This window comes from Drosophila albomicans, chromosome 3 (genome assembly GCF_009650485.2).
Source record: "Drosophila albomicans strain 15112-1751.03 chromosome 3, ASM965048v2, whole genome shotgun sequence".
NCBI lineage: Eukaryota > Metazoa > Arthropoda > Insecta > Diptera > Drosophilidae > Drosophila > Drosophila albomicans.
In genome coordinates, this window is record NC_047629.2 from 33,255,767 (window position 1) to 33,283,712 (window position 27,946).

The 27,946-nt window shown below is 37.6% G+C and overlaps 1 protein-coding gene across 3 annotated transcripts in view; it reads left to right on the forward strand.

Annotated features, from left to right (window-relative positions):
- Nucleotides 1-27,946, forward strand: part of LOC117570216 (ecdysone-induced protein 75B, isoforms C/D) — a 110,580-nt gene that overhangs the window by 53,826 nt on the left and 28,808 nt on the right. For 2 of the 3 annotated variants that reach the window (XM_034251711.2, XM_052005172.1), the window contains one exon: nucleotides 10,969-11,057. In XM_034251711.2, the coding sequence (XP_034107602.1) occupies nucleotides 10,969-11,057 (89 nt within the window). Of the gene's footprint in view, nucleotides 1-2,550; nucleotides 3,744-10,968; nucleotides 11,058-27,946 lie in introns of those variants that run through there. The other variant, XM_034251712.2, reaches the window with a different exon arrangement.

Consider the following 27,946-nt stretch of genomic DNA (forward strand, 5'->3'; position numbering starts at 1 on the left):
CCATAGCTATATATAATATATATGTTAGACCCCTTGCCCACAAATTTCGGCCAGCAAGCAACAAGTTCAAAAGTTGCGCAATCGTGCAAAACCGGTTTTTCAGTTCTAAACTTAATAAAAAAAAAAAACAAAAATATACGAAAAAAACCACAAAAAAAAAACAGCACAAAAATTACTCGAGCCCAAATTGTTAACAAGTTATCAAGGAAGTTGATTTTGTTGTCTGAGCGTCGCTCTCGCTCACTCAATGCGTCTCTCTCTCGCTCGCACCCTCTCTCAATCATTCTCTCGATGTGTCGCTTTCTGAATCGCACAATTTTTATTTTTTCGCCAAGGAAAAAGTCATCGAGAGTCGTTCAACTTAAGCGCGGGAGAGCGAGAATCGAGAGTGTTAGGCACAGAGAGTGAGAGAGAGATAGAGAGAACTCTTTGTGGAAGGTCGATCTGATTATTGACTAGCCACATAACCGATTAACAAGTTCGCGTTTAAGGCGAGAGAGTTGGATGATTGACTATCAATGCTGATATGCTGCTGCTGCGGCTTCAATGTGGCAGCTGCGCGATATCCAATGAAGATGCCAATGACACTTGTCAGGGGTACATTCGCCTCAACAACAGGCTTTTGGGATACCGAACTTTTGCACGAATGCATTGTCATGAAAAACAGCGTTGAGCGTGACGTTGCGCTTTCATCATCATGATGATTGAATGATTGAAATGAAAGCTCTCTCTCCCACTTGAGAATGCAATGACTTTCGCCCTACCTAAATTCCCCCTGCAGACTGAACTTGACCTCCACTTGAACTGCAATAACCACAGATACAAATATCTCCCATATCTGTGAGTATTTGTATCTTACGCTGACGCTTACGCTGGCACTTTCGTTTTGTCTGCTCATTTATTTTTAAACGAACTTCGTTGTTGTTGTTATTATTATTGAAATTGCATTAATAAGGAAGTTAAGTTTATTTTTGTTTGGTCTGCCTTGGAAGCTGCTTTCTCGATTATTTTGCTGATCTGGTTTACAGACATTATCAAATTACGCACTACACTAAATTTTCGAGCAAACATCAAAAGATCTCAGGCGATCACACATTTATCAATTGATATATAAATACTTGGGCTATATATTTTGATATTTTCAACAACAAATTAGTGCAGTTCACACGCCCACAAAATGTCGAAATAGTCGCAGCACAAACAAATCCCCAGCTTGTAAACATGAAAATGCGTTGAAAAGTTAAAAATATGTGAAGAGCAAAATAGAAAATCACATTTCGTTGCAGGGATATTTTTGTTCTACACCCACGCAAACGTTGAGTAGAGCAATGGGGAGAGTGGAGAGCAAGGCAGACAGACAAAAAGAGAGCGTGAGCATGTGTGTGCGTGAGTGTGGAGAGAATGAATTGCTAGCCTTGGAGAGACAGTCTAGCATGTGCGTTGGGTTGCGTGTGGGAAGGGGAGGGGGGTATGGCATTGGAATACGGGAAGAGAAAACGATCAATGGCCACACGTGGCATTTGTTGTTGTTGTTGCTGTTGTTGTTGGGTTATTGCAGCAACAGGAAACATTTTCAACATTGACCTAGGCGCGTCCAACGTCGAGCCGCGCTAATCATCATTTTGCCCCATAATGTAAATATTTATTCATCACGTTTTATTTTTGTTGTTGCATTTTTTGTGAAATGTCAACGGCACGATGTCAATGACTGCAATGCACAGTGTGCACTGTGGGCAATGCACCTCAAGTTGAGGCGAATGCGCGGCCTGCATTGTTGTGATATAATTTTAATAATACAACAATACAGGCAACAAGTAGTAATTAAATAAATTACACCAACAACAACTGCAACATTGAAAACAGCATTTCACTCGTCGCATGAACTTTGCAAAGTTTTATTGAACTTTACGAAAAATGGCGCCATGAACTAGCCAGAGTAAAGTGACAACAGCATGATTGCGAGTGCAAATATGTTGGCAATGGAATTCGCAATCGGAATTGGAATCGCGCTATTGGAATCGAAATCATTGCTAAAAGAGTACAATAACCGCAGACAGCGTTTACCTTGGAACGCGCGCCGCTTCGGCTATCGTTGACATGTGTTTCACTCGGCTAGCATGATGAGAGAGAGCGAGCGTGTGTGTAAGAGAGTGAGTGAGTGAGCGCCTGTTGCCAGGGTGGACGAGGCTGACAAATTGGCTTTTGGGGTGGATAATGGCAAAGCCTAATGTTGGGCGCAATAATCTAAACAGCAGCAACAGCGACAGCAGCAACACCCTCAACTCTACGCACAGCTGTAAGCTGCGGATCTCTCTCTCCAACACACACACACATGAGAACCTCAACATGCGCTCACTCACTCGCTCTTGTTGATGTTTTGATTTCATGCTCGCCTCGCACACACACATGTTCAATTATTTTCAAGAGCACGTGAGAGCGTACACTGCGAGAGAGAGCGCGAGCGCACGTTTGCTCTCTGTCAGGGTCGTGGCTGCGACCGGCCGAAAAACTGAACAAGATCCAACGCGAATGTTGATTTTCCTTTCATTCAACGTTGAAACATCGCAACGAACAGATCGTCGTCGTTCCGCCACAATCGTGAAATAATCGTCGTCGTCTTCGCTGTCGTCGTCGTCATCGTCATCGTCACGTCGTCGTTTCGTTTCGTTTTTCGTTATTTTCTGCTGCGTGTTTCGCGTACAATTTTTATTCAACACGTAAAACTAAAACACAGTTCCAAGTATTATACAAAAATTAAAGTGCATCCGAAAGGATATGTGAAAAGCAAATACATACACAGTGTTAGTTCTGAGCAAGTGCAAGCAACAACAACAATGCCTGTTTAAGGCAACAAATTACACAAAAAAAAAAAGAAAAATAAAAGTCTATATACAAATTTTTACCAATTAGCAAAATGCTAATGTCCGCGGACAGTTCCGATTGTCAGCCCAGCAGCAGCGCCATGGATGCGACTGGCGCCAAGACAACCTCAGTGATATGCCTGGGAGCCGCCAACGTGCCACAGGTGGCGCCAGCGAGCACCACCACCGGCAATGCACAGCTCTTGGTCGCAGGTCGATCGCATCTAGAGAATGCGCTCAAATTGCCCCCAAACACAAGTGTCTCCACATACTATCAACACAGCAAATTAATTGTGGGTCAACAGGCGCAGCAACCAGCAGCACCAACCACAGCAACAGCAACAGCAACAGCTGAAGGACCAACAGGAGGAAGTTCGGCCGTCATCTTTCAGACGGAATATCATCATCAGCGCCAGGTCGCACCTGTCACAGAAATGGATACTGTGCCGCCCACAGGTGTGCCCATGGCGATGGCAGCCGCAGCTGCTGCCGCCGCCGCTGCCGCAGCAGCAGCCAAAATGCCGCACAGCAATGTGATCTATGTGAACAAGTCGAGCTCCAGTTTGGTGGTCAGCACCAGTGAAACAGCCACAACACACTTTGAGCAATCGCCCGCTGCGGTGGCTCATCATGCTCATCACGCACACATGGCTGCCATGTATCATCATCCAAATGGTGTGCATCATCAACAGCAGCAACATCTCCAGCAGCAGCAACAGCAACATCTCCAGCAGCAGCAGCAACATCATCAACAGCAGCTGGTTCCTGTGGTGGTGATGCCCGCCGATTCGCGGCCACAGACACCGGAATATATCAAATCCTACCCAGTTATGGATACAACTGTCGCCAGTTCGGTTAAAGGCGAACCCGAGCTCAATATTGGTGAGTTTCACAGCCTTCACTCGGGTCACACGCGAGTTGGCAACAAGCATATAACGGAAATATAACTAAGGCTAAGGCCTAATGGGTGTATTGACTTTTTCGACGTCATGCTAATTAGCCAACAGCAACAGCAACAGATTCCAAAACCAATTCCAATTCATATTTGAATTCCAATTCCGTTTCCAATAACGCTTCCGAATTGCAGTCAGTCAGTCATTTAGTGAGTTAGTCAGTTAGTCAGTTGATCGGTTCAGTCAACTTATGGCCACAACAAGGTCGTTCCGCATACAATAAAAATCAGCTGAAAAACATTTAGCACTCGCCTCTTTCCTCTTCTGGCTGGAGTTCGAGCGAGTTCAATTAACTCGTTTTATTTTTAACGACAATTTTTTTACTCGTACTTACAAATAACTGTACCAATGTCAGACGTTGCTTCTGCTTCGGCTTCTGCTTTTATTTATTCATTAACGAGAAAGGAAGTTAATGCACTTTACGATGTCGCAGTTATCAGAGAGACCGGCTTGTAAATCAATGCGAATGCGACTCAACTCGACTTGAATCCCAGTTCAAGCGATGAGTCAAGGTAATGCCCCAATGACGCCTTTATGCGGGAAGTAAATATTTTTATTAAATTCAATTAAAGTCGTTGCCCAAGTCACTGTGTTCGTCCAATGCCAGAAAAAGTATTTCAACTAAAGATTTAAATCAGCAATCTTAAAGATTACTGTAGCAAAATATATTCTTTAAAATTCTTAAAGGTTCACAAATATTAAAGAAATATTACAACAGAAATATATTCCTATAGTTTAATTTCATTTTGTTAGAGATTAAAGATTACTATTGAAAATAAATTCTTTGAAATACAAAAAGGGTCACAAAGTGATCTTTGATCTACAAAAATTTTCTATATTTTAAACTCATTATAATAAAAAAGGAATTCCTATAAAATTCATTAAAATATTGCTACAAAGCTTAACTATGATGAACTTGCTGATTTCTCATATAGCAACTGAATTAGTTTTATTTGCCTAGCAAAACACATTCAAGGACTAGGAAATGAGTGTATTTCCCCATTTCATTCTAAGGCAGCGACATTTCAAGGTGATCTGGGTAAAAGTTTGTTATTGATAAGTTTGCCAGCTCACCGTGATAAGTTGGAAATAATAGACAGCAATGAAAGCTGAAACTAATGCAATGAAAGCGCCAAATTCAAGGATAAATAAATAGATAAATAGGCAATAAAAATATATATTGTAGGTAGATTATGGCTTTAATGCTATGAAAGTTGACATCAAAATTGAATAAATTCTTTTAAGTAAAGTAAATCAAATATTAAATTTACACCTTAAATATGTTATGAATACAAACTAAATATTTAAAAGAATATATTATATTCAAAGTGCATTCATAATATATTATAATAATAACATTGTATGCTATCTTACCTTAACATATTATGTTATCATATATTAACATAATATGTTAACTATTCCTTAACATAGTCTATTAACAGGCATCAATATCAAGTATACGCAAACTAAGCGTAACAATTGCCAATAAAATGAAATATATTATATGATAGTATGCCAAATTATACTGCATTTAATGACCCACTGCATAGTTTTTTTAATGATACGTTTAAATAATAAATTTGAGATAAATCCCGCAATTCATTTACAATGCTGGTCACACGCATAGAAACAGCTGCATTCATTTCACGCCTTGTCAACGAAAGTGAAATTTTTTTAGGTGCCCACTCAAAGCCAAGTTTGCACGTTGCGTCTATGTGTTTTTTTCTATCTCTTGGCAAAGTTTTATTTATTTATGTGACTGTCTGTCTATTGGCGTTGCATTTCTCCAAACAAAAAACAAAAAAAAAAAAAAAACTGGGCGAATGCATTTGATACGCGCCAAGTTCATTGCTACCCAAGCGACTCGATAGCTAAATATATGTGTGTGTATTTATTATAAAAATAAAAGATATACATATATGTGTGTGTGTGTGTTTGTTTGTTTGTTGGCATTTGTAAGTGCATCCGTTTGCCAAGTTTTTAATTTCAATTGTGAAAACGAAAGTGAAAAGCAAAGCGACGAATGCAACTGCAACTACAACTACAACAAAAAAAAATTGCACTTTTCGTTTTCACTGCGCATGCGCAGTCAATTTATGGCCAAAACGCAGTCAGCTTAACACAAGTCAAACACCTCTGATGTTGCCACAGCTAGAGAGAGACAGAGATAGACGAGTTTGTTGTTGCACCTTCCACGCTTAATTTAAATTTGCTGCCAAATTGTCTTTGACATTTTTACTTTGGCTTTGAGACTCGTCCGTCCGGTTCGGTTCAAGTCCCTGGAACGAACCTCGTGCCACTGCCCCCGCCACATGCCCCTTCCTCTTGCCCCTTGCTTGTTGCTTGCTGCCCCCCTTTGTTGAATGTCGGTGAAAGTCATTGCAAGCGTCGCCTCGCTACAATTGTGCAAAAGAAAAGTTATTTGCTTTTTGCAGTTTTTCGTTTATTTAATTTTTTTTCGCGTTTCGTTTTTCGATTTTTTTTTTTTGTGTTTTGTGTGTTTCATTTTCAGTTTTCGTAGGCGGCGTTTGAACTTTTGCTTGGAAAGTTTCTTTCGCTTCATCTTGTTTATTTTTATTGGCACAATTATTTTGTGCATTTTAGAAATTTATTAAAACGGTCAAAGACCCGCTCACCCATTCTCTCTCTCTCATAGAGAGTGAAAACAGCATCGAATCGAAAGTAAAACTCATCGTTATTTTTGTGCTTGTGTATTTCACTTTGTCTGGCGCATCTTTTGAGCTTCAATTTGTTTTTAGTTTGATAGTTACTTTTACCTTTTACCCAGACAATTAGAGACGCTGGCGCGTGGAGCAATTATCGATTGAGTATTTATATTTATTAGTGTTCCAGTGACCTGCAATGCAATTTGATAAGGTTTAAAAAGTATATATCTTTATAAAAATTTGGAATAACTTTTCATTTATTTATCTTTAACTCCAACTTATGTCGTGCTATAGTTGCTTTACTTCTTATAATGGTTTAAGTACTAAAAATCTTTATAAACTTTAAGATAACTTTTAGTTCAAATTTATTAGTAATTCTTTCGCTTAAATAAATACTTAACTTAAGACTGATTTCTAGTGATCTAGTGACCTACATTTCCCTATTTAAAATATAGTACAAAAAATAAGATCATTCAACAACAAATTTGATCATATGCGATCAGTTTCTGTCCTGCTCTACTCTAGTATGCTATTTTTAAAGCAATAAAGTAAATTTGGCTGCCTCTTATCGCTTGTTTGATGATCGACTAACCCATTATTCCTTCATACGAAAAACTCTCCACATTGTTTGGCAATTGAAAGACAATCGATTAAATTGCCTTCAAAGCTGATTCATGTTGAACTCTGATCCCTTTTTGTCGCAGTTCCCACGCCAACGCATCGCGATCGCGATCGTTAACCCGAAAAAAAGTGCAGGGAACCCAAAAAAAAAAAAAAAAATAAAAAGTTGCAAGTCAATGCACGTTGCGACATGTTTTGTGGAGCGGTCGTTAGCCGCTGATTAATTTGAATGAAATTAATACTAAAGTGCGATTGCATAACACTTGTCAACAGTCTCGGACTCGAATTCGAACTCGAACTCGACTTGATCATGAGGCAGGCAAATTCAACGCCCACTTTACAAGGTGGCGCATTTAAATTCGCATGACCTCAGCTGCGTTTTTTGAACTCAATCAAAAAAAAACTCGGAAAACAAAATTATAATGAATTTTATTGCACGATACATTGAACTGCCGCCTGCGTTGCCTCGAAACCTGTACGAACATTTCCGCATTGAGGCATTCGCACAGTAGAAGTCTTCTCTCTCCCTCTCTCGCTCTTGCTCTTACTCTGCGCGCTACACGCGCTAAACTTTTTATTTATTGATTTAGATTGGTGTGAGCAAGAGCGAGAGGGAGAGAGAGAGACACGAAAATTTCAATGTCAAATTTGAATTTAGTAGAGTCAGAACATTACCAATATGAAGCTCTCTCAGTGCTCAGTGCTCTAACCTAACTCTCCACTCTCCACCCAAGCAAACGTTCTCAGCGTGTGACTGCATGTACGTATGTGTATGTGTGTGTGTTTGCCTGTATATCATATCAAAGCAAGTCAACCAAAAATATTCGGCGAGCTGTCGGAATTAATTTGTTTGTATTGCGCGCATGTGTGCGTGTGTGTGAGTGTGTTTTTGGGGCTGCCATTTGTTTGTTGTTCTTTGGCGTATTTCGAGCTGATAGTGCCAACCCGCCTGCTCGCCTCCTCTTCTTCCCTCTTCTATGATTCTATGTGTGTATTGGTCTATGGGTGTGAAGTGAATGAAACATTCAAGGTCGCCTCGCATGTGTGTGTGTGTGTGTAGTGTGCGTATTAGATAATACTAATAGATTTCGACTATAGATTGTCTATTTGCAAGCAAGCAAGCAACGTCCTTGGCTAGTCTGATATTTGCGTAGGCTACAGCACACAAAACACTTTGCAGATTCATCATATAACATTTTATATGCTTCACACAGTTCCGCTTTTGAGTATCGATAGATCGATAAACACATTTATCGCTTGAACTAATTTTATTGCTTTCGCGATCAAATTTTCCAGTTAACGATCTGTTTACAAATTCAGGAAGCGCTATTTGATCTTTTTTTTTTTAATTCGTAATTTTTGTTTATCGTTTTGAAAGCGATAACAACAAGATCAGCAAACTTTACGTCATGCAAGCATTCGCCACACATTTTGGTATATATAAGTATACTAGACTATTTTTGGAACAATTTGCTTTGTAATAGATTAATAAGCGTTGCTATATAAACAAAGCACCCGAAGCGACAAGGTCGATTATCTTACCTCCCGCCTCTCAATACTGAAATTTAGTTCGCATTGCTAATCGGCGACACGTGGACTGATAATATGCCGTGTGTAATAAGACTACTTACTATATAATAATATTACTAATAACAACTACAAATAAACAACATTAGGAAATAGACAAAGCACCGTTGCAACTGACAGACAAAGTAGCAAGTTCGCAAAAAAAGAATAAAACAATAATATATACTAGATGTGTACACATTACGTATACTTATTATGTTAGACTTGAATAATACTACAAGTTTAGTGGGTTTCTAGGAAATGGCATGAATCATTCTTGAAATATATTGCGATGCCATTAAATGGTGTTTTAGTTAAGAGATTGTTTTTATTTCTTTTTTTGTTTTTATAATTAGTCAGAGTTATCTTATTAATTCAAAGCTCAACTTCATCTCAATTTAATTAACATATCAGACAGCTGCCTTTGGCATGTTCTCATTTTTATTAGCTTTACTTTTGCTTACCCAAAAATCAAATAAGCAACTCCCAAAGGAACCCTCTGCAAGACTTTTTAATCTTCATCGTGTTTCTGCTGCGATCGCTGAAGATTTCACACGCACACAGAGCGAGAAAGAGACTGAAAAAGAGCGAGAGGCAACGATGTTGTTGGCTGCAGCAAAAGTGCAACGCTCTGCAGTGCAAAATGTCAGTGAACTTGTTGAGACGACAGCACAAAAGTAGCAGCAACAGCAGCAACAACTCGAGTTGCCACAAGCAACTGCAGCAAACCGATGCGAAGCGTGTCTGGCAAAGAAGAAGAGAGACAAAACACAGACGCAGACACTGCGAAGCAATGGTTGCCATAATAATGCTAATGATAATGAGCATCATAATGATGGCAATGCTCATTATGATGACCGTGACAGCGTGAAGATCACGAACAGCGACCACAAAAACCTCTTTTGGCAATGAGAAAACAATGGCAAAGACGTTCTCATTGCCTCTCTTTCACACACTGATATACATATCTCTCTCACTCTTTGCTGCTTTGAGATTACATTATTTAATAGTAAATATTGTGCGAGTGAAAGGCTTTCACAAAACCCCGTTTAGCGGCCAAAGAAAGTCTTTCCTCACACGCAAAGTTGTTTGACGAGTTGCTCTCCGCAACATCTTTCTTTCTCTCTCTCTTTCTCTCTCTCTCTCTCTCTCTCTCTGTTTCGCCTTATCTCTTGAGAGAATTCTTGTTCTGTTCTTGTTCTGTTGTGTTTACTTTCTTCTTGTTTGCTCGCCTGCTGTTTTCTTTTACACTTTGCGGTGAAAGTTATGTAACTGCCTCTGCAATTGTCTCTCTCACTCTACCTCTCTCTCTTTCTTTCTTTCGCTCTCTCGGCCAGAACGAGCTCAAGTTCAACAAGTTGCCCATTTCGTTTTGATGCTTTCTTCGCATTTTTCGTTGTTAGCATTGACATTGGCATTGGAACCCAAAGCAACATCACGATCGCGATCACATGAGCATCTCTCTCTCTCTCTCTTTCGCTCGCGTGTAAAGAAAGTATTACGTCTGTGTTTACTCCGTTTACTTTCTTCGGCTTTTGTGGCTTTCTTCTGCCCGTTGAGAGTAAAAGTTGTGGGTACTTCAAGTTGTGCGCTGCTTTTAAAGAAATGTTCTCATTAAAGTGAGGCTGTTTATTTGATGCATTATTTGTCACATTAAATTAATTTAATTCATTTTAAGCATTGTTTATGCATTAGTGTAATAATGAAAAAATATTTTGCAACTTTTTAATGTGAAATTAGAATTGTTCCATTTATTTTTGCAACTAATTAGTAATTTAGGGTTTGCATTAGAGATTGCATTAGTTGAATTTTCAATTAATTTGCATTTTAGGGCAAATTTATGAACTTTTTTTTGCAATTTCGCTGTCAATATTAAGTTGCAGCTTTTAATTTAGTAATTAGAATATTCTCAAATATTTTTGCAACTCATTAATTATATTTTGCATTCATTATGAATTGCACTACAATTTGTATTAGTCAACAATATTTCTCTAATTTTGGAAATCATTGTGACTTTTTTATATTGATATTTTAGCTGCAATATTTAGATTGTCAATTAAATTGGTTGCTCATTTAAGTGCAACTCATTAAATTATATTCATTAGGAAATTCATTTAATTGCCTTTTGCATTATTTTTAATTTTGTGCTAATTTTAGCTCAATATTTCATGTGTTTTGATTACTTTTCTCTGCTTAAAAGGTTTTGTTCTTAATGACTATTTACTTTGCGCATTAATTAGACTTTACATTAAAGTGCTATTTACATGCATTAATTATTTGCATTCGCTTATTTATTTGCAGAATTCGATGGCACAACTGTGCTGTGTCGCGTCTGCGGTGATAAGGCCTCCGGTTTCCATTACGGCGTGCATTCCTGCGAGGGCTGCAAGGTAAGTTCTTGAAACAAAACAAATAAGACTAAGACTTCAATTGATCCAGGGGGAGTTGCGTGTGTCTGCCACGTGTAGTCTGACTTGGTGGCATTTGCAAATTGCAACCACCAAGGATTGACATTGAACTCTGTTGACCCCGTTGTGCAAGAGGGTTTCATAGCGTACTTTTTGGTGGTGGCTGCAACAGGCAGCAGACAGTTGGGCGGGTGGCGGTGGTGGGTTTTTGGTATTGGTTTTGTTTTATTCCGCTGGACATGCAATATATTTTTGTGTGTTGGACCTGCGTCTGCATTGTCCTGGCCTTAAATTGCGTCGCAAATAAATCACAAGCGCGGCAAGGATACTCAACCCACCACCAACCAACCAGAGCAACCAAACGACAGCAACCAACGACAGCGACATCGACAACACCACCAGCATCATCGTCAGCAAGCACAAGCAGGGCTTCCACTCCCCCCTCTGTTGTCCCTTTTGCCCCGTTTGGCAGTGACATTGAAAATGCGGCAAGTTCATTCGCCTGCCGACTGCGACGTCGACTGCGACTGCGTATCTCCATACTATAAAAGTCCACATTAAAGTCCAATGCCTGATCGTGTGCCTCGTCCCTCTCGCTTCATTCTCCCTCTCTCTCTCTCCCTCTCAGCTCCACTTAATCAGTCGCTGCGCAACCTTGGCAAAGTAGTTTGCCCTATTCCCTTATATACTTCACTGCGACCGACAGTCGGCAGTCGGGAGTCGGGAATAATGTCTCAATGACGTCCTTGAATTAGGTTAACAGCCAGTTTCCAGTTCTCGATCCTTTGGGCATTTTTATTTTTATTTGTATAGCATTGGTTTCGCCCCGACTTTGGGCTCCCGACGTCGTCTGCACGTCTGAAATTTCAAACTTTCAAGTCGCTATTTCATTCTCTCTCTCTCTTTCTTTTTTTTGCACATGCTTCTTCTACCGCTTCTTCTGTTTTTTTTTTTTGCGAATATCTTTTTCGGGTTTTTGGCAAAGTTCATTGACTGCTCTGATGTTGGTTTCTTGTGGCTTGACCAAAGCGTCCACTCTTTGACTTTCATGTTTTATGCGGCGCTGCGCTTTTTGTGTGTATCTCCGAGATACAAATGTATCTTAAGCTGTCGCTGTATCTGTTTGCTATCTTTTGTCAATGCGCTAATTTAAATACGAATATCGTTTATAAACACATACATTCATATATCAATCGGTGTGTGTTTCTGTGTGTGTGTCTGACAGGTAGACCTATTAACAAGCTGCTTACGCGCTTTTTTGAAGTTCAAGGTTAAACAAAAGGCAGGCAACAAAAGCGGCTCAAAAAAAGGGTCCAACTCAAAACCTGTCCTGCTTTGATCGCCCCTTCTCATTCTCGTTCCCTTTGCGTTCCCCTCTTCTACTTCTCGTTCTTCTTCTTCTTCGCACGCACTTTCCAGCAGAGCGCGTGCGCAACAACAACAACAATAATAACTCTGTGTTGTCTGTGTTGCCATCTCGCTCGCACACGCTGCGCAATTCTCTCGTCTAGAAGTAGGAAGCAAGTTTCTCTGTTGGTTTTTCAGTGTTGTTTTTTTTATTTTGCGCAATTTTTTTTTGCGTTGCTCATACGCCGCGTTGTTCTCGGTGTTGTTGTTTTTGTTGTCATGTTGCTGATACTTCCGCCCAGTTTGAGGCTTCTCGCACCTGGTCCGAAGCTCACTCAACCTCAGCCTTCAGCTTGTCTATTGACCTTTATTCAACAGATGATTTAAGCAAAAACTGTGTGCTGGCTTTATAAAGAAATTCTCGAAAATTCGAATTTAATTATATGTTGTTAAAAAAACTAAATTATAAGTATTAACACTGCATTTGAAAATGGGTGTTTAGTAAGAAATTAAAAACAAAATTATAAAATTAATGCTTCTTATTTTATCAAATTTTTACTTAATATAAAAAAAACTATAAAAATATAAAATTTAAAATTTAAACTAGTTTTTATCTAAATTTAAAACTAAAAAGTAAATTTACTTTTTAAAATATTAAAATGTAAAAATAAATAAAGAAAAAACTCCTTTTAAAATATATTATTTAAATTTAAAGGTCTAATTTAAATTTGACAATATTAGAAATGAAAAATTCATATTTTAAATCCTTTAAAAAATAACAAATATCAATAAAATTTAGAGAATTTATGTTAGATTGTAAATTTTAAACTTTTAACAATATTTTTCATCTTCACATTTAGTTAAAAAAGTAGGAACATTAAAACTCAGCTATAAATACATGTATTTATGAACTTATAGCCTTTCCTGTTGCCAAGCCATCTTGGCCAGTTTTGTTGCCTATGCCTAATGACCCAATTTGTGAGCTGTGTCTCAACTTATATTCGACGCCCCTAAATAATTCCTACAAATATCAGCATAAAAACAAAAATCGACGAACAAGCAAAGTGAGAAAAATGAAAGAGGGGCATAAATACACAAACACACAGGTGCACACACATACACATGTTGACTTAATATAGGTGTGTGTGTTAGTGTGTGTGGTTTCCTCTTTTTGGCCCATCATCATCAGCAGTTTGCTTTTGCGCCTCGGCTCGCCTGTTATACAATATGTTTTGAATTCTTTCACATTATTTAGCATTTTTATTTATTTTTTGATTTTTTGTTATTCTTTTTTTCACACTCACACACACACACACATAGAGGGAATGAGAAACGAGAGCTCGCTACGTTGTTACTAGTTTGCTGTCTCTTTCCATTTCGCTGCGTGGTCAGTTATTGTTTTTTATGCTTTGTGTAGTTTTTCGTGTGCAGTTGTTGTTGGCTCTGCCTCTGCCTCTGCCTGCCTGACTGACTGAGTAAGCGATTGCATTCGTGTGTGTGCGCGTATGCGTCTGTGTAAATGTGAATGAACTCGTTCAATGTCAGCTCTGCGGCGAAGCAGTGTACGCAGCATGGGCCACAACAAGAGCAGCCAGCAGGCAGGCAGCAGCAACAACAACGAGCATAACTTGCTGAGAGAGGAGAGAGCGCCATCAGTGTGAGCTGCTCTCTTGCACATACACTCTCACTCGCTCTCTTCGCTGCCTGCACTGAACTAAATATGTCTGTATGTACACACATATATACATATTTATGTTTGTATGTAATTACAGCGTGCTCTGCATGTAGTTTTGTTGTTATTGTTGTTGTTGCCTGTGTGCGCAGTGGAGTTTTCGTTTTTTCCTATTCCGAATTAAATATGGGGCGAGCAAGATAATTACAATTCGACTTAAAGGTAGACACACTGCTATCTGACTTGATTATCTATGCAGCTTGAGAATGTGTGCGTGAGTGTAGAAAATTACACTATGAAAATGCTCTCACAGTCCTAACCTGCATCAATTTTAAAGCGCACAGCACAAACATGATAATGATGTTGCCCATAAATACACTTGATTATCATTTACAAGTACATAGCAGGAAATGTATGTAAATAGCAAATGCATAAGATAAATATAGAAACAACACAGAGCAATTACTCAGCCACACGCACATTCTGTTTTCATGTTTTTGATTTGACTCCAAATAGCAATAAGCATAGACACATTTAAGAGCACAGCTCCTGTTGCTATTTCCAATCAATGCAAAGAGAGCGCAAAGCAGATGTATACTGAGCTCCAAAGAGAGTCAGAATTAGATCAGTTTTAACTGTTGCCTTTGGTCAAGAATAAAAGTAACATAATAAGTTTGATTTTCTTCAACTTGCTTCAAGTGCAGTGCATTTATGTAATTTCCCATTAGTTTGATTAATCACCAAGCATTCAATTCCATTTCCCGCATTGCTGCTATCAGATTTTTTTCTGCTCCCATGCACTTCAAATTGGAAAAGGCGTGAAGAGAGAGAGCAGCAAAGAGGCGAATGCAACGAACTGAATGGAGAGTTGTGCGCTCACACACACACACGAAAAAAGAGAGCAGAGCTCTATGCATGTATTTGTGTTGTGCTAGGACCCAAATTGAGTCACACATACACACACACACTAGCAGGCATGTACATAATGTATGTGGTAGTGAAAGGTTAATGCTCTGAGATGCACTTGAACGACTGACTTCAAGCGCTCTGTGTGGGAGTGGACAATAACCTCAGCTACGCTACGTGTCTGTGTGTGTGTCGCCCTCTGGATTCTTATATATAGGTGTTCTGGAAAATGTTCTATGTATGTATGTGTGTAGCAAGTGCATTTCGAATGTTCTATGCTGGAAAGTGGAAGCAGCAGCAGCACATTACTTTGGCAACTCTCAGTGTTGTATTAATAGATTTACATGCATAGTATATAAATATGGGCATGCAATATAGCTTATCACTGACACACATACACACATTTGCAGTCATGCACAAACACACACACACACACACACACACACACGCACACGCACAGTCACCCTTTCATCGAATGTGTTCTGCTTTTTGCCAAGCACAAAACAGTTCAATGCACTTTGCAAATTGGGTCAACAACCTCAGCTCAGCTGTTGTTTTATGACTCAAGATGCAGTCACTTTTGCTTACAGTTTCCCATTAAATTATTAGATTAATAAATTTCAAACTAAAAATCAAAAAGAAAACAACATAAAAAAAAGGTACAAATTGTGTTGAGTGCGTGTGGAGCAGCTAGCAGCGCCATCTAGCGGCTTGTGCTGGACGTTTTAAATGTGCCCGCGCAAAAGTAGGCAACACAAAATTAGTAAACGCGCGCGAGCATAGCGCTGAGCTTTTGTGCGCAAGCAGCAAATGCGCGCGCGTTTCAAATGAGCTTTTAGGCCTGAGCAAACAACAATGCAAGGTAAACAAGTGTTTGTTGTTGTTTGATTGTTACGGCTAAACAAAGAATTGATTCGCTGATTTATTTATACAGTTTTTTATCAAGTTTATTTGTTGTATGTATTTTTTATGCACTTAAATTGGCATTGACTAATTAAAGTTTATTAACTGCAAACGAAACGAAAAAAAGAATCTAAATTAATGGCGTTCAAACGCCCACGAGAATAGCGAGCGCGCTTATCTAATGCTTGCAACGAGCGGCTGGCAAAGAGAACGTGCAGCTGCAACACCAACAGCAGCAACTGCAGCAACAACAACAACAGCAACAACGACAGCAACATTCGAGTACTACGAGCTACGTAACTGGGGCGAGGGCATAGTGCAATGAACTGGCTAGTCAGCAGTGGCAGCAGCAGTGGCAGCAGCGGCCGTTGCAATTTGCTGCCTGCCACATACACACTTGGGAAAAAAACTACGAGTGATAGTAAAACGTGCATTGCTATAAGTGTGTGTGTGTTTGTGTGTGTGTGGCAGCCACCCCCAAAGAGAGTGGGGCAAGCAAAGCTTTGCAGCAACTGCGAAGGGGTTGCTATTGATGTTAGAGAAGATAGAGAGAGAGAGGGGGAGAGAGGGGGTTGCTGGAGCGTCTGCCACTTTTGCTGACCCAGTTAAGTGTCATTCGCTGCTGTTGCTGCTGCTGGTTGAGGCCAAACGCATTTTGCCTTTGCTTTCATTCGAGGTTACTTACCCCTGTGCAATCTATATGTATTTGTGTGTGAGCTGTGTGTGTGTGGGAGAGAGAGAGAGACTGTGCTGTTGGCCTGGCTTCGTGTTGTTTGCCTTGTGGCTTAGCCTGCGCCTTTTACTTGTTTGTGTTTGGCCTTTTTGTGTTGGCAATAAATTAAAGCATTTTTTTCGGGCTACAGCTTGTTGACTTTATAGCTAATTAAATTGCCAGCGCTTGTCTTTTGCATATGAGAGCAGCAACAGAAGCAGCAATAAATGTTGAAGTGGAAGTTGTAGCATAAATAGAATAGGCAATAAGTTCAAGTAGAAGTTGTAGGAGAAGTGGAAGTAGAAATAGAATAAATAATATTAGTAATTATAATAGTAGGAGAGGAAGTAGAAATAGAATATATAATACTAACAATAATAGAACTGGCAGAGGAAGTAGAAGTAGTAATAGAATAAATAAATCAAGATAAAATATAAGCAGAATAAGAATAAGTAATATTAGTAGTAATAGAAGGCAAAGTTGGAAATAGAAGTAGAAGACAAAGTAGAAATAGAAGAGGGTAATATGAATATAAAAAGAAGTAGAAGTTGAAATATAAATAGAATAAAGAGAATTAATAGTAATATAAGTTGAAGAATAAGAAGAAAGAGATCAAATCATTCCAGAAATAATAAAACTAAAAGTAGAATAAATAATATTAGTAGTAAAAGTAGCAGAAATAGTATAAATAACACTAACATAGTAGAAGTGGAATAAAGAACATTGTTCAAAGTAAAAGTAGTAGAAAATAGGAGTAATTAAAATGAGTATATAAAAATAAAAAGTGGCAAAAATAACAATAAAAGTATGTTAGAACAAAAAGTAAGAGTAGAAGCAATGTAAATAGGAATACTAGAAGTAATAATAAGTATCAGCAACAATAATAAAACGTGAAGTAGAAGAAGCTTTTAGCTTTTACAATAGACGGAGAAATAGCATAAATATTTGAGATAATAGTAGTAAAATTGTTATCAATATGTCATAAAAGTAATAGCAATAAAGATATTAAAAGTAGTATCAATAGTAGCAGCAATATTAACAGCAAGAGTGATAGTAATCAAAATAAGAAAAACAGCAACCATAGAAGCAAGAATAATATTAACAAACACAGATATAATTTTAGTAAGAATAGATAGTAACAATTTTAAGAAGTGACGTGAAAGTAGAAACAATATTAGTAGTAATAATAGAAGCAATAGTAGAAGCAATAATAGCATCAATAGTAGCAGCAACAGCAGCAACATGTCTTCTAGCAACTCTAGCAGCAATCGAAGCTGCACTTCTAGCAGCAAGAGAAGAAGTAGCAGCAATCGCCAATCCAGAATGTTCTGCTAATGTTAGCAGCAACCACATTAGAAGCAATCACAGCAGCAAGCAGCAGCCAGCAGCAACATCAACAGCATCATTAGGAGGACAACAACAGCAGCAACAGCAGCATCCGAAGTAGCAACAGCAACAGCAGCAGTTGCAGCTTCAGCTTGAGTGTTGCCAATGTTGCTGCGGTGCTTTCTCTTTCTCTGCGGCAACTTATTGCTGCTCATTTGGCGCGCAACATTCTAGCAAAGCAGCAGCAGCAGCAGCAACCACAACAACAGTAACAACAACAGTAACAACAACAACAACTGACAGCAGTTGAGCAATGTCAACGAACTCGTGGCTGCTGCTTGCTAGCAAAATAGTTGCACGCTGTTGACGTCGCTGTTGAGCAATGAAAGTACCGCAACAAAACTGCACAAACACACAACAAATGTGCACACACACACACACACACATAGAGAGAGAGAGAGAGAACTGGAAGAGAGCGCGGCAGCAAAAGTGCATTGACTTTGCTTTGCTTTCTTTCGTTGCACGTTGCTCGTTGCACGTTGCATGTGGATTGTTGCTGAGTTTTTGCTGCTGCTTAGCGAGTTGAATGCACTTTGCGAATGCAAATGCAAATGGAAATGCCGCCGCGCTTTAACTCTAGTTGCAGCAACTGGTTGCCGCCTTGTGCCTCACTTATGTCTGATGTCATAAGTCAACACATTTTGGCCGCCCACTTTTCTGGCTTGAAACAATTGTTGACAGCTGTATACACATACAATATAGTTCATATACTATTATTATGTTTCGCTCAGTTTCGGTTGCAGTTGCAGTTGCAGTTGCACAATTGCCAATTATTGTGCTGTGGCCGAAAAGCTAATTGATTTATGTGGCAGTTGCTGGCGCGATAGCTAACACGAAACAAAAACCACCGAAAACACGCCCCGAAAGGCGAATGGCAATGGTCAACAAAAAAAAAAGAACGTTGCAGCAACCATTCACCTCAGCAGCTGCAATCAGAAGTAGAGTCAACTGTTTGGTCAACCCTCGCCTGCACAAAAATTGTGCGTGCAATGTGCGTGACTTGGCTGCCACATCGTGTTGCATGATAATTATGCAAGCCTCGAATCAAATGCAGCGCTTGCAACCCGGACACAAAGCTATGCAATGCGGCTAGTTTTGGTGCTTGCCACAGTCCAAACTACTTCAGTCACTACTCTCTTCTCTAGTCCCTTCTGTACTCCTTTCTCAACTATCTTCTCTAACCTTTTCTCTACTTTTTTCACTACTCTTTTCACTACTCCCTTCTCTACAACGTTCTTTACTTCCTTCCCTAATCTTTTTATTACTATTTTCAATACTCTCATCACTCATCATTTTAAGTACTCTCTTCACTACTCCCCGATTCACTACTCCCTTCTCTACTCCTTTTTTTAGCCTTTTCTTTTACTCTTTTCACTACTCCGTTCTCTAATCTTCTCCCTTCTCTACTCACTTTTCTCTCTGTTTTCACTACTCTTTTGACTACTCCCTTTTCTACTCATTAAAGTACTCTCTTCACTACTCCCCGATTCACTACTCCTCTCTCTAATCCTTTTTCTAGCCTTCTTCTCTTCTAACCTTTTCACTAATCCATTCATTACTCTTTTAACTACTGCCTTCTTTACTCGCCTCTTTACTCCCTTCTCTACTTTACTGTCTACTATTTTCACTACTCCACTCACTACTCGTTTCTCTACTCTATTCAGTATTCTCTTCACTACTCCCCGATTCACTACTTTCTTTCCTACTCCTTTTTCTAGTCCTCTTTTTTACCCTTTTCACTAATGTATTCCATACTCATTTAACTAGTTCCTTCTTTACACGCTTATTTACTCCCTTCTCTACTCTTTTCACTACTCCTATCACTACTCCCTTCTCTACTTCTTTCTCTACTCCCTTCTCTACTCTATTCACAATTCTCTTTAATACTTCTTTCTCTACACCTTTCTTCACATTCTTCTCTACTACCAAATTCATTACTCACTTCTCAACTCCGCTCTTTACCTTCTTCTCTACTCACTTTGCAACTCCTTACTCTACTCTTTTCACTACTCCCTTCTCTACTCCCTTCCCTAATTCCCTCTTTCACCCCCCTCTACTTGCCACTTTGGCGCACTTTGGCTTGCACCAAAAACGGCACTAACTCATTTCCGTCACAAATTCTATGTGGCCGCCTTCTTTGTGCGCCACGCCCACCGCTCGAGCAATGCAATGTTGTTTTATGCCTATTTTTAATTAATGGTAATTAATGTGGGCCAAAAAGCGGCACACGTTGCGTATGAGTCATGTGTGCGTATGAGTAATATTTTGAATGCATACTTACAGCACTCTCTTTCTTTCATTCTATCTCTTTCTCTGCGCTGACTTTTGGCATTCAGTGTGAACCCTTTTTGTGGCAGGCGTCATAACCTCAGTAGCATGCCACACAAACAACAAAAAGTAGTTGACAGCTTGCAACTTTTGTGTTGTCAGCAACAGCAAATGTCAAAGCGCTGCGATTCAACAGCGATCTGTGTGAAAATTAAGCGGCATGTAATTTATGTTGACTCTGAAAAGCCAAAAGCAAAGCAACAACAAAAATCGAATGTAACTCAATTTGAAATAGATTTTTTTTGTGTGTGGCTGCAACAACGTGTTGCAGTTGCCTCGAAACTCGTTCGGCAGCCTTCAGAAAAATAACAAAAAAAAAACTCCACGTACTTGTTAGCCAAAAGCACAATCACCTCGACTTGACTTGAGTTCTCTCAGTTCTCAGCTCTCTCTCTCTCTCTCAGTTCTCAATTCTCAGTTTCGGACTAGACCAAAAAACGTGACTCGAAGCAAATCTCCTCGAAGATTGTTCGAGTTCGCAATTCAAATTCGCAAATTGTTTTGTTGAATCACTGTTACGTTGATATTTGAATTTAAAGGCTGCTGACATCAATGCATACTTTATATATTATTCCTGCAATTGCAATGCGTAGTTCTCAGAATGAGTTCAACCTAGAAAAATCAGATCACAAAAATCTTTGCAATCTTTACTACAATTTTCTTTGAAGCGATTTCGATTAGCTTTTGCATTTGTTTTAAGATTAGTTTTTCTGGTTAGCAGGGCAACTAAAACAGCAGCAAAGTGGAGCACTTAAACCTGTTTCAATAAACTCAGGTTAGAGTTCAGTTTTTGAATAATCAAATTTGGAAATGCAAATTGAAGAAATACATTTAAATGAAAAATTATTGGTATAGGATTTATTACAAATTTTACTAAGCAAATTTAGATTAGAAGTTAAACAATTTAAAAAATTATTTGTTATGTTGAAAATTCAATTTATATATTAACACAATTTCATATTTGAATAGTATTCACTTTAATTTATTATATTGCTTTCAGGGCTAATTATTTTGAATGCAATTTTCAAGCATATTAGATTATAAATTTTTCATAATAATTTGGAAATATATTTTGTATTTTTAATTGAATTCAAATGAAAGCAAAACATTTCTAGAATTTTGGGTATAAAATGCATTGTTATTTTATTTTTATTTAAAATATTAAAATGTTTCCAAAATATTACATATTATTACAAATTTATATAATGTGTGATATTTTAGATTTAAAAATTTAAAAAATATGTGATATTTAGAAATATCTTATTATTTCAAATTAAACTAAAATATCAAAGAAAGTTATTCCCAAACTTTTGTTTTTAGCCCTTTTAAATTTTGTCCAGTTTAATCAAATTCTATAGAAATTCTAAATAATATTTTCGTTCGCTCTAATAAAACAAATTTCTGCTTCAATTCATAAAAATGCAAAACTCTTTCGCTGGCAAAATTTTTGTGTGTGAACTGCGAGCTAGTTCCATTTATTTTTTATAGCTATCCCCAAATATGTTTAACCCATTTCTGGGACCAAAAATAAGTGTCGCAATTTGTCGCCTTTTCGAAAACTGAAAATGAAAACGCAAACGAAACGAGACGAGACAAAAAAAAAAAAGGAAGAAGCAAAAAACCTCAGACTCGAGTCTCTGAATTTTTGTTTTTTTTTTTTTCTTTCTGAGTTGAACGCATTTTTAGGCACTGTTTTTTTTATGTTTTACTTGTTTTGGTTTTCTGTATTTTGCTGTTTTGTCCAACATAAATTGTGTCTAATAATAATATGAGACGACGCGTTTTCAAATGCCTTAAATTTTGTGTTTCCGTCAGAGCTGTCAAGAAGGAAAAGTGTGTGAGGCGGGGAGGAGGGGAGAATACTGTCGACGGCGACTGTCAGGAATTCACTTGTGAGGCGAAGCTATTTTTAATTGCTTTTAATTAACAGAACCTACAAAATTTTGCGTGACAAGTATCATTTTTTTTCTGCTATTTTTTGGCTGACTGTTTGCAATAGTTTTTTGTACAAGTTTTTGTTATATTCTTTTTTTTTTTGCAAACTTAATGTTTTGTCATTAATGCAATTATTTTGACACAGCGCGAAAACTGTGCCAAAAAAAATGAAATGACAAGAGGAGGGGGGAAAGCCTTTTCAGATGTAAGATTTATGCATTTGCAAAGGGGGGTAGAAAAGAAAGAAAAAAATCAACAAAATAAAGCACGCAACAAGACGAACGAAGAACAATAAAATAAAAATGAGCAGCATAAAGTAAAAGGCAGGCCGCAAAACGTGCCAAAAGATTGGCGCGAATGCGAGAGCGAGAAAGCAAGAGGGGGACAAAGCGAGGTAGATTAATGCAAAATATGCCGCTACGCCAAGTGCAATGAACTCAGCGACCAAGTCAAGCAAGTTCTAGTTGAGGCAGTCCAGAGAAAGAGCGAGAGCGAAAGAGAGAGAGAGACAGTGAGAGACGCATACTTGTGCATGCATGTCATTATGCTGCCGTTGTTGTTGTTGTTGTTGTTTGATTAGGTCTGCGATTTACAGCTAATCTATATATTTGTTACAAACATTTACGCATACAATTAAAACGCACTGTAGGTAGAGAAACGCACTGAGCTACGAACTGAGCTGCGTACAAAACTCTCCACTCGCTGCAACTCTCCACACTTCGGCCACCTCGCCATCCAAATTGACGATTGCCCGACGCGACGTCCCTCGTTAAACTTCGTCTCTCTCTCTGCTGTCGACGTCGTCGTTGGCGTCGCAGTCGCTGCGTCGCTGTCGTTGTTGTTGCTTTTGCTTTGCTTTGCTTTGCTTTGGGTTATTGAACTCGACGCGTTTGGCTCTGAATTGGGTTAGCGTAGGTTAGCTTGGGTTAGGTTAGTTACTTGACTAGGCCCCTGCTGCGTTTCTCACTTCGTCTCTGCTTCTTCTCTCTGCTTCTTCGCTCTTTCTGCGATAAGCTCTTGTAACTAACGACTGCAACTGTGGGCTAAACTCGCCACAGACCTGTGCTTTGATTCACTTTAATTGCCTGGCCCCAAAAAGCAACAAAAACAAAAACCAAACTGTTAGGCGGAGAGGGGGAGGGGAAGCGGGACATCAACACTGTCTTGTTATGGCTTTTGTGTGCCTCATGTGGCAACGAGGATCTCTCTGCTGTGAAGTATTGTAATGCTTCGTTATGCGCTCAACTCAAGTGTCTTGCTTGCTTGTATTTTGCCTGGTTAAGCCTTTGATTGGCTTTTGTCTGCAGAGCAAGTTGCACCGAGTTGAGTTTAGCTAACTTGGATTAGATAAGAGCCAAGCAAGCAAAAGCAACTTGCAAGGATTTCTAAATGTCGCCTTTGAGAAGAAGTGGAAAGACATTTTAGAAAATTATGTTTCTGTGTAGACAAAGTTGTCAAAGGGATTTTAATGAAATACAAAAATTAAAAATTCATTAGGAAATTTTATTTTGTTTTAAAATTTATTTATTCGTCATTAAAATCATTTAAATAAAACAAAACTATAAAAATACAATAGCTATCAAATATTAAGCCAACTTAAAACAAACTAATAAAAAACTAAAAAAAAGAAACAAATTTAAAAAAAAAAAAATTTATTGATATTAAATTCCTTAATATTTTTAAAAATTTTAAGAGTTTTTTTTAAAATTTATTTGTTTTTTATGTTGTAAATAAAAAAATATTTAAATACAAAATTATAAATATCAAATTAATTTAATTTGTCAAATTTTTAATGTTCATTTCAACTAAAACCTACCTTCAAAAATACCTAAAAGACTTTACAGAATTTTAAATGTCAATTAAATAAGATCCAATATTATAGAAAAAAGTTCAAATCAAATAAAAAAATTTATTTTATATTCTACAAAAGTACTTAAAAGATTTTACAGATTTTTAAATATTTGTTTAATCTTAAATGCAAATTAAGTACAATCAAAAATTATACAAAAAGTTAAATTCAAATTGGAAAATATATATCAAAAACTTCAAAAATATTTACAAGATTTTACATAAGTATTTTGAATATTTTTTCCATCTTAAATGTCAGTAAAATGAGATCAAAAATAATAGAAAAATGTTCAATTCAACTAAAAAATATAGATCAAAGTCTTCAAAAATATATAAAAGAAAATAATTACATAATCTTAAATATTTATTAAATCTTAAATGTCAATTAAATGAATCAAAAAATCATAAAAATAAATTTGTCATTTATTTAGCATTAAATAATATTTAAAATCTTAAAAATTGATCAAATACTGAGCTGAATTATATAATTTTTTCTTTGAATAGCATCTTTAAACATGAATTGTTAAAGAACAGCAAATTTTGTCGCACAATTTATATTGCTACAGCGTATTTGCTAGTCTAGCATACTCTTTTCATACTTTGCTTAGTTTGCTTAGCCTAATTGTAATCAATAATTTAAGATGTCTGCATTTGCGTTGACGTTCAACTAATTAATTTCTCTCTTCATTTGGTTTCATTTCAGGTATGTGTCTCCGTCAATTAATTGCTCTAAGCCATTTACAATTTGTTCCCCTTCCTTCAACTTCAACTTCTACACACACACACACAGAAAACACATACACTTCAACACTCACTGAGTAAGTCATTGCAATAGAATGCGTTGGGCCTAGAACCGGGACAAGAAGCCCATTCCCATTCCCATTCCCAATCCTCATTCCCATTCGCATTTCCACTCCGATTCCCCTACTCCTTCCCTCCCCCTAAACGCTGTGAAAGCGCTGCTGCCCAATTATCAGCGAAGAGGGGAGGAGAGGATAGATGGAGGTACGACAGACGATTAGTGCGAGTCGTTGGCGGCGTTGCCAAGTGCTGCACAAAAAAAAAAACACACACACATCACACATACGCACCGTATGACATGCCACATGAGTGTGTGCTGTGTGTTGTTGTGTGTTGTTGCTATGCGCCAGCGTCGCTCGTTTTGCTCTTTGCTGCAATTGCGTAGCTCAACTCAATGCTCGAGGTTATTGAACGGCAGCGACCTCACTTTGCATGCAACAACAACTGCAACTGCAACAACTGCAACTACAACCGATTGCTGCATAATTTTCTTGTTGCTCTTGTCAGCTACGTCGGCTGCAAATGCAATTTCAAAATTAATAAAATAAATTATTATTAGACAGCATTTGAGAGTGCGCCTTTTGCCTTCGTCTTTCGTCTTTCGTAGTGCTGTCAACATTTTGATAAAGACTCGCAAGTTTATAAACATTTTGTGCGTTGTGCAACACTTCTGTTTATTCGAATCGAATGTGTGCGAGTGTGTGTTGTACTCATGAGTACACTCATTGCACACACTTAACACACTTTTGTTGCAACTACAATCTGCAAATTGCAGCTCTAACTGGACTCTATTTGTAATCCCAAAGTTACTCGAACTAATCTAACATTTAGCTAGGAAAGTTCTACAACTCTCAACTCCCAATTAATATAATAAATTTCTAATTAACTATGCCTTTAAATTAAATACATTTATTTCATTTTAATGCCAAGTAAAACACTTTCATAGCGAATTGATTTGAAACGCATTTTAATATTCAAACTCTTTTGAGAAAATTGACTCTGATATGTTAATAGAGAAAATGTTAAATGGAAACATTAAAAGTGGGTCTACAATTTCTCATAGAACCTTTCTATTTACAGACTATTCAATTATAAATATTCATTATTCATTCATTCATACAAAAGTTGAGCAATTGAAAATTCTAGGTCAAATATTTGCAAAATTTCTTGAATTGACAAAATGTGTATTACAAAATTTTCGAAACAAATTCTAAAGTTTTGCCAATTAAAAGAAAATATAACAAATATGCCTTTTAGGAATAAAAAAATGAACATATAATTGTAAATTTAAGTAATTTGTGGTGTTCTTAGTAGTTTATGTATTGAAGTGAATTATTAAATTATTATATTGAATTTGGCACAATTGAAAAATTGACAAAAAGTAAAGTAAAAGTAGACTAAAATAGATTAGCACTTAAATTTACACTTCTAATTTGGTTTGGTAAAATATTAAAATACTTTTTTTATATGATTCTTCAATACAATTCGAAACATAAACCATTTCTAATTTCTGATTTGCTTAAGTTGACCAGTTAGGTTACAGAGCTCCTATATTTGTTATCATTTCGTTATTATATTAATAAACAAAAAAAGCATAGGAAAACTTAAGCACTTAAATTTTGCATTTTATGTCGATGGTTCTATTTGTTTTTTATATTTTTATTGAATTAGCAACGCAAGAATATGTTTCTTAACACTTAAAATGAGGCTCGCTTAACAATTTAAATTTGTAGATTTTAGTGTAATGGAATATTATATCTAGAATATTAAAATATTCAAGAAAAAAAGTTCTATAATTTTCAAAACATCTAAGATTGAAAGAGTAGATTTGAACATTTATTTTATTTCTAGAGTATTACAAACATTAAGAAAATAAATAGTGATTTAATAATGGAACATTTTTGCAGTTTCTAGAATATTAAAAAAAGAGTTTTATATCAAAGAATATCATATAGATTCCTAAGACACTTTCAAGTACACAATCAAAGCTAAAAATGATTTTCATCAAAGTTTGACCAAACAACAATTATGAAAAAAAGAAGAAAAAACAGTCAAATAAAAAAGGGAACAAAAGCAAAGCCAATTATAGTTAAATGGCCATAGGACAATCGAATGCTAAGCGAGTATTATTCTATATAGGAGAACGCTGAGCCCTGATCATAACTGACATTCCCGAGTTTAGCCATAAATTAAAGCGAGAACGACAGCGATTCGAGTGCAATTGCATAATTGGACAAACGGCATTGCAGCTGCAGCTGCTGCCCACTTACGACAACAACAACAACAACAGCTACAAATGCGATCTCATGCGTTGCAACTGCAACTGCAACAAAGTGAGGCACGTGAGTTTTGTTTTTTTGGAGAAAATGAATCGCTTCGAGTATTTTTTTTCGGGTGGGTGACTCATTAAAAGCGCCGCCAAGCAATTTATATGACAGTTTTGTTGTTGTTGTTGACTCGATGTTTCAGTTGTTGTTGTTGTTGTTGTTGTTCAGTTGTTGTTGTTTTTCGAGGCGATTCCCAAATAAGGCGTAAGACAACGAAAGATTCGAAAATTACATTAATGGTGGGTGAACCAGCCCCAGGTATGAGCTCTGAGTATGAATGTGAGTATGAGTGTAAGTGTGAGTATGAGTATGAGTGTGAGTATGAGTGTGTGCATGTGTGTGTGTGTGAATGTGAGTTTTGCTTCGAAGTCGCGTTGCCCGCAAAAGTTCACTGCACTCTAACGTCACCTGCTTGCTGTCTCTGTCGCTCTCTCGCTCTGGCTCTGGCACTGGCTATCCCCGTCTCGCTCTGGCATGCCAACGACCTGCGCAGAACTGCAGTTAGATTTGTGTTGCAGTTGCACGCAAAAGACCTTGCGTCTTCTATGTTTGAGTATAAGCCACATTGCGCTAGCTTTGGGCCAACATTCATTTCGACTCTGCTCCAAACTCGTTTCGCCTTCTCGCTCCCTCTCTCTTTCGCACACTGTAGTGCCATCTCTTTCTGTGTGTTTGCTCCAACTGTTTTAATATTTGCGTCAAGCCG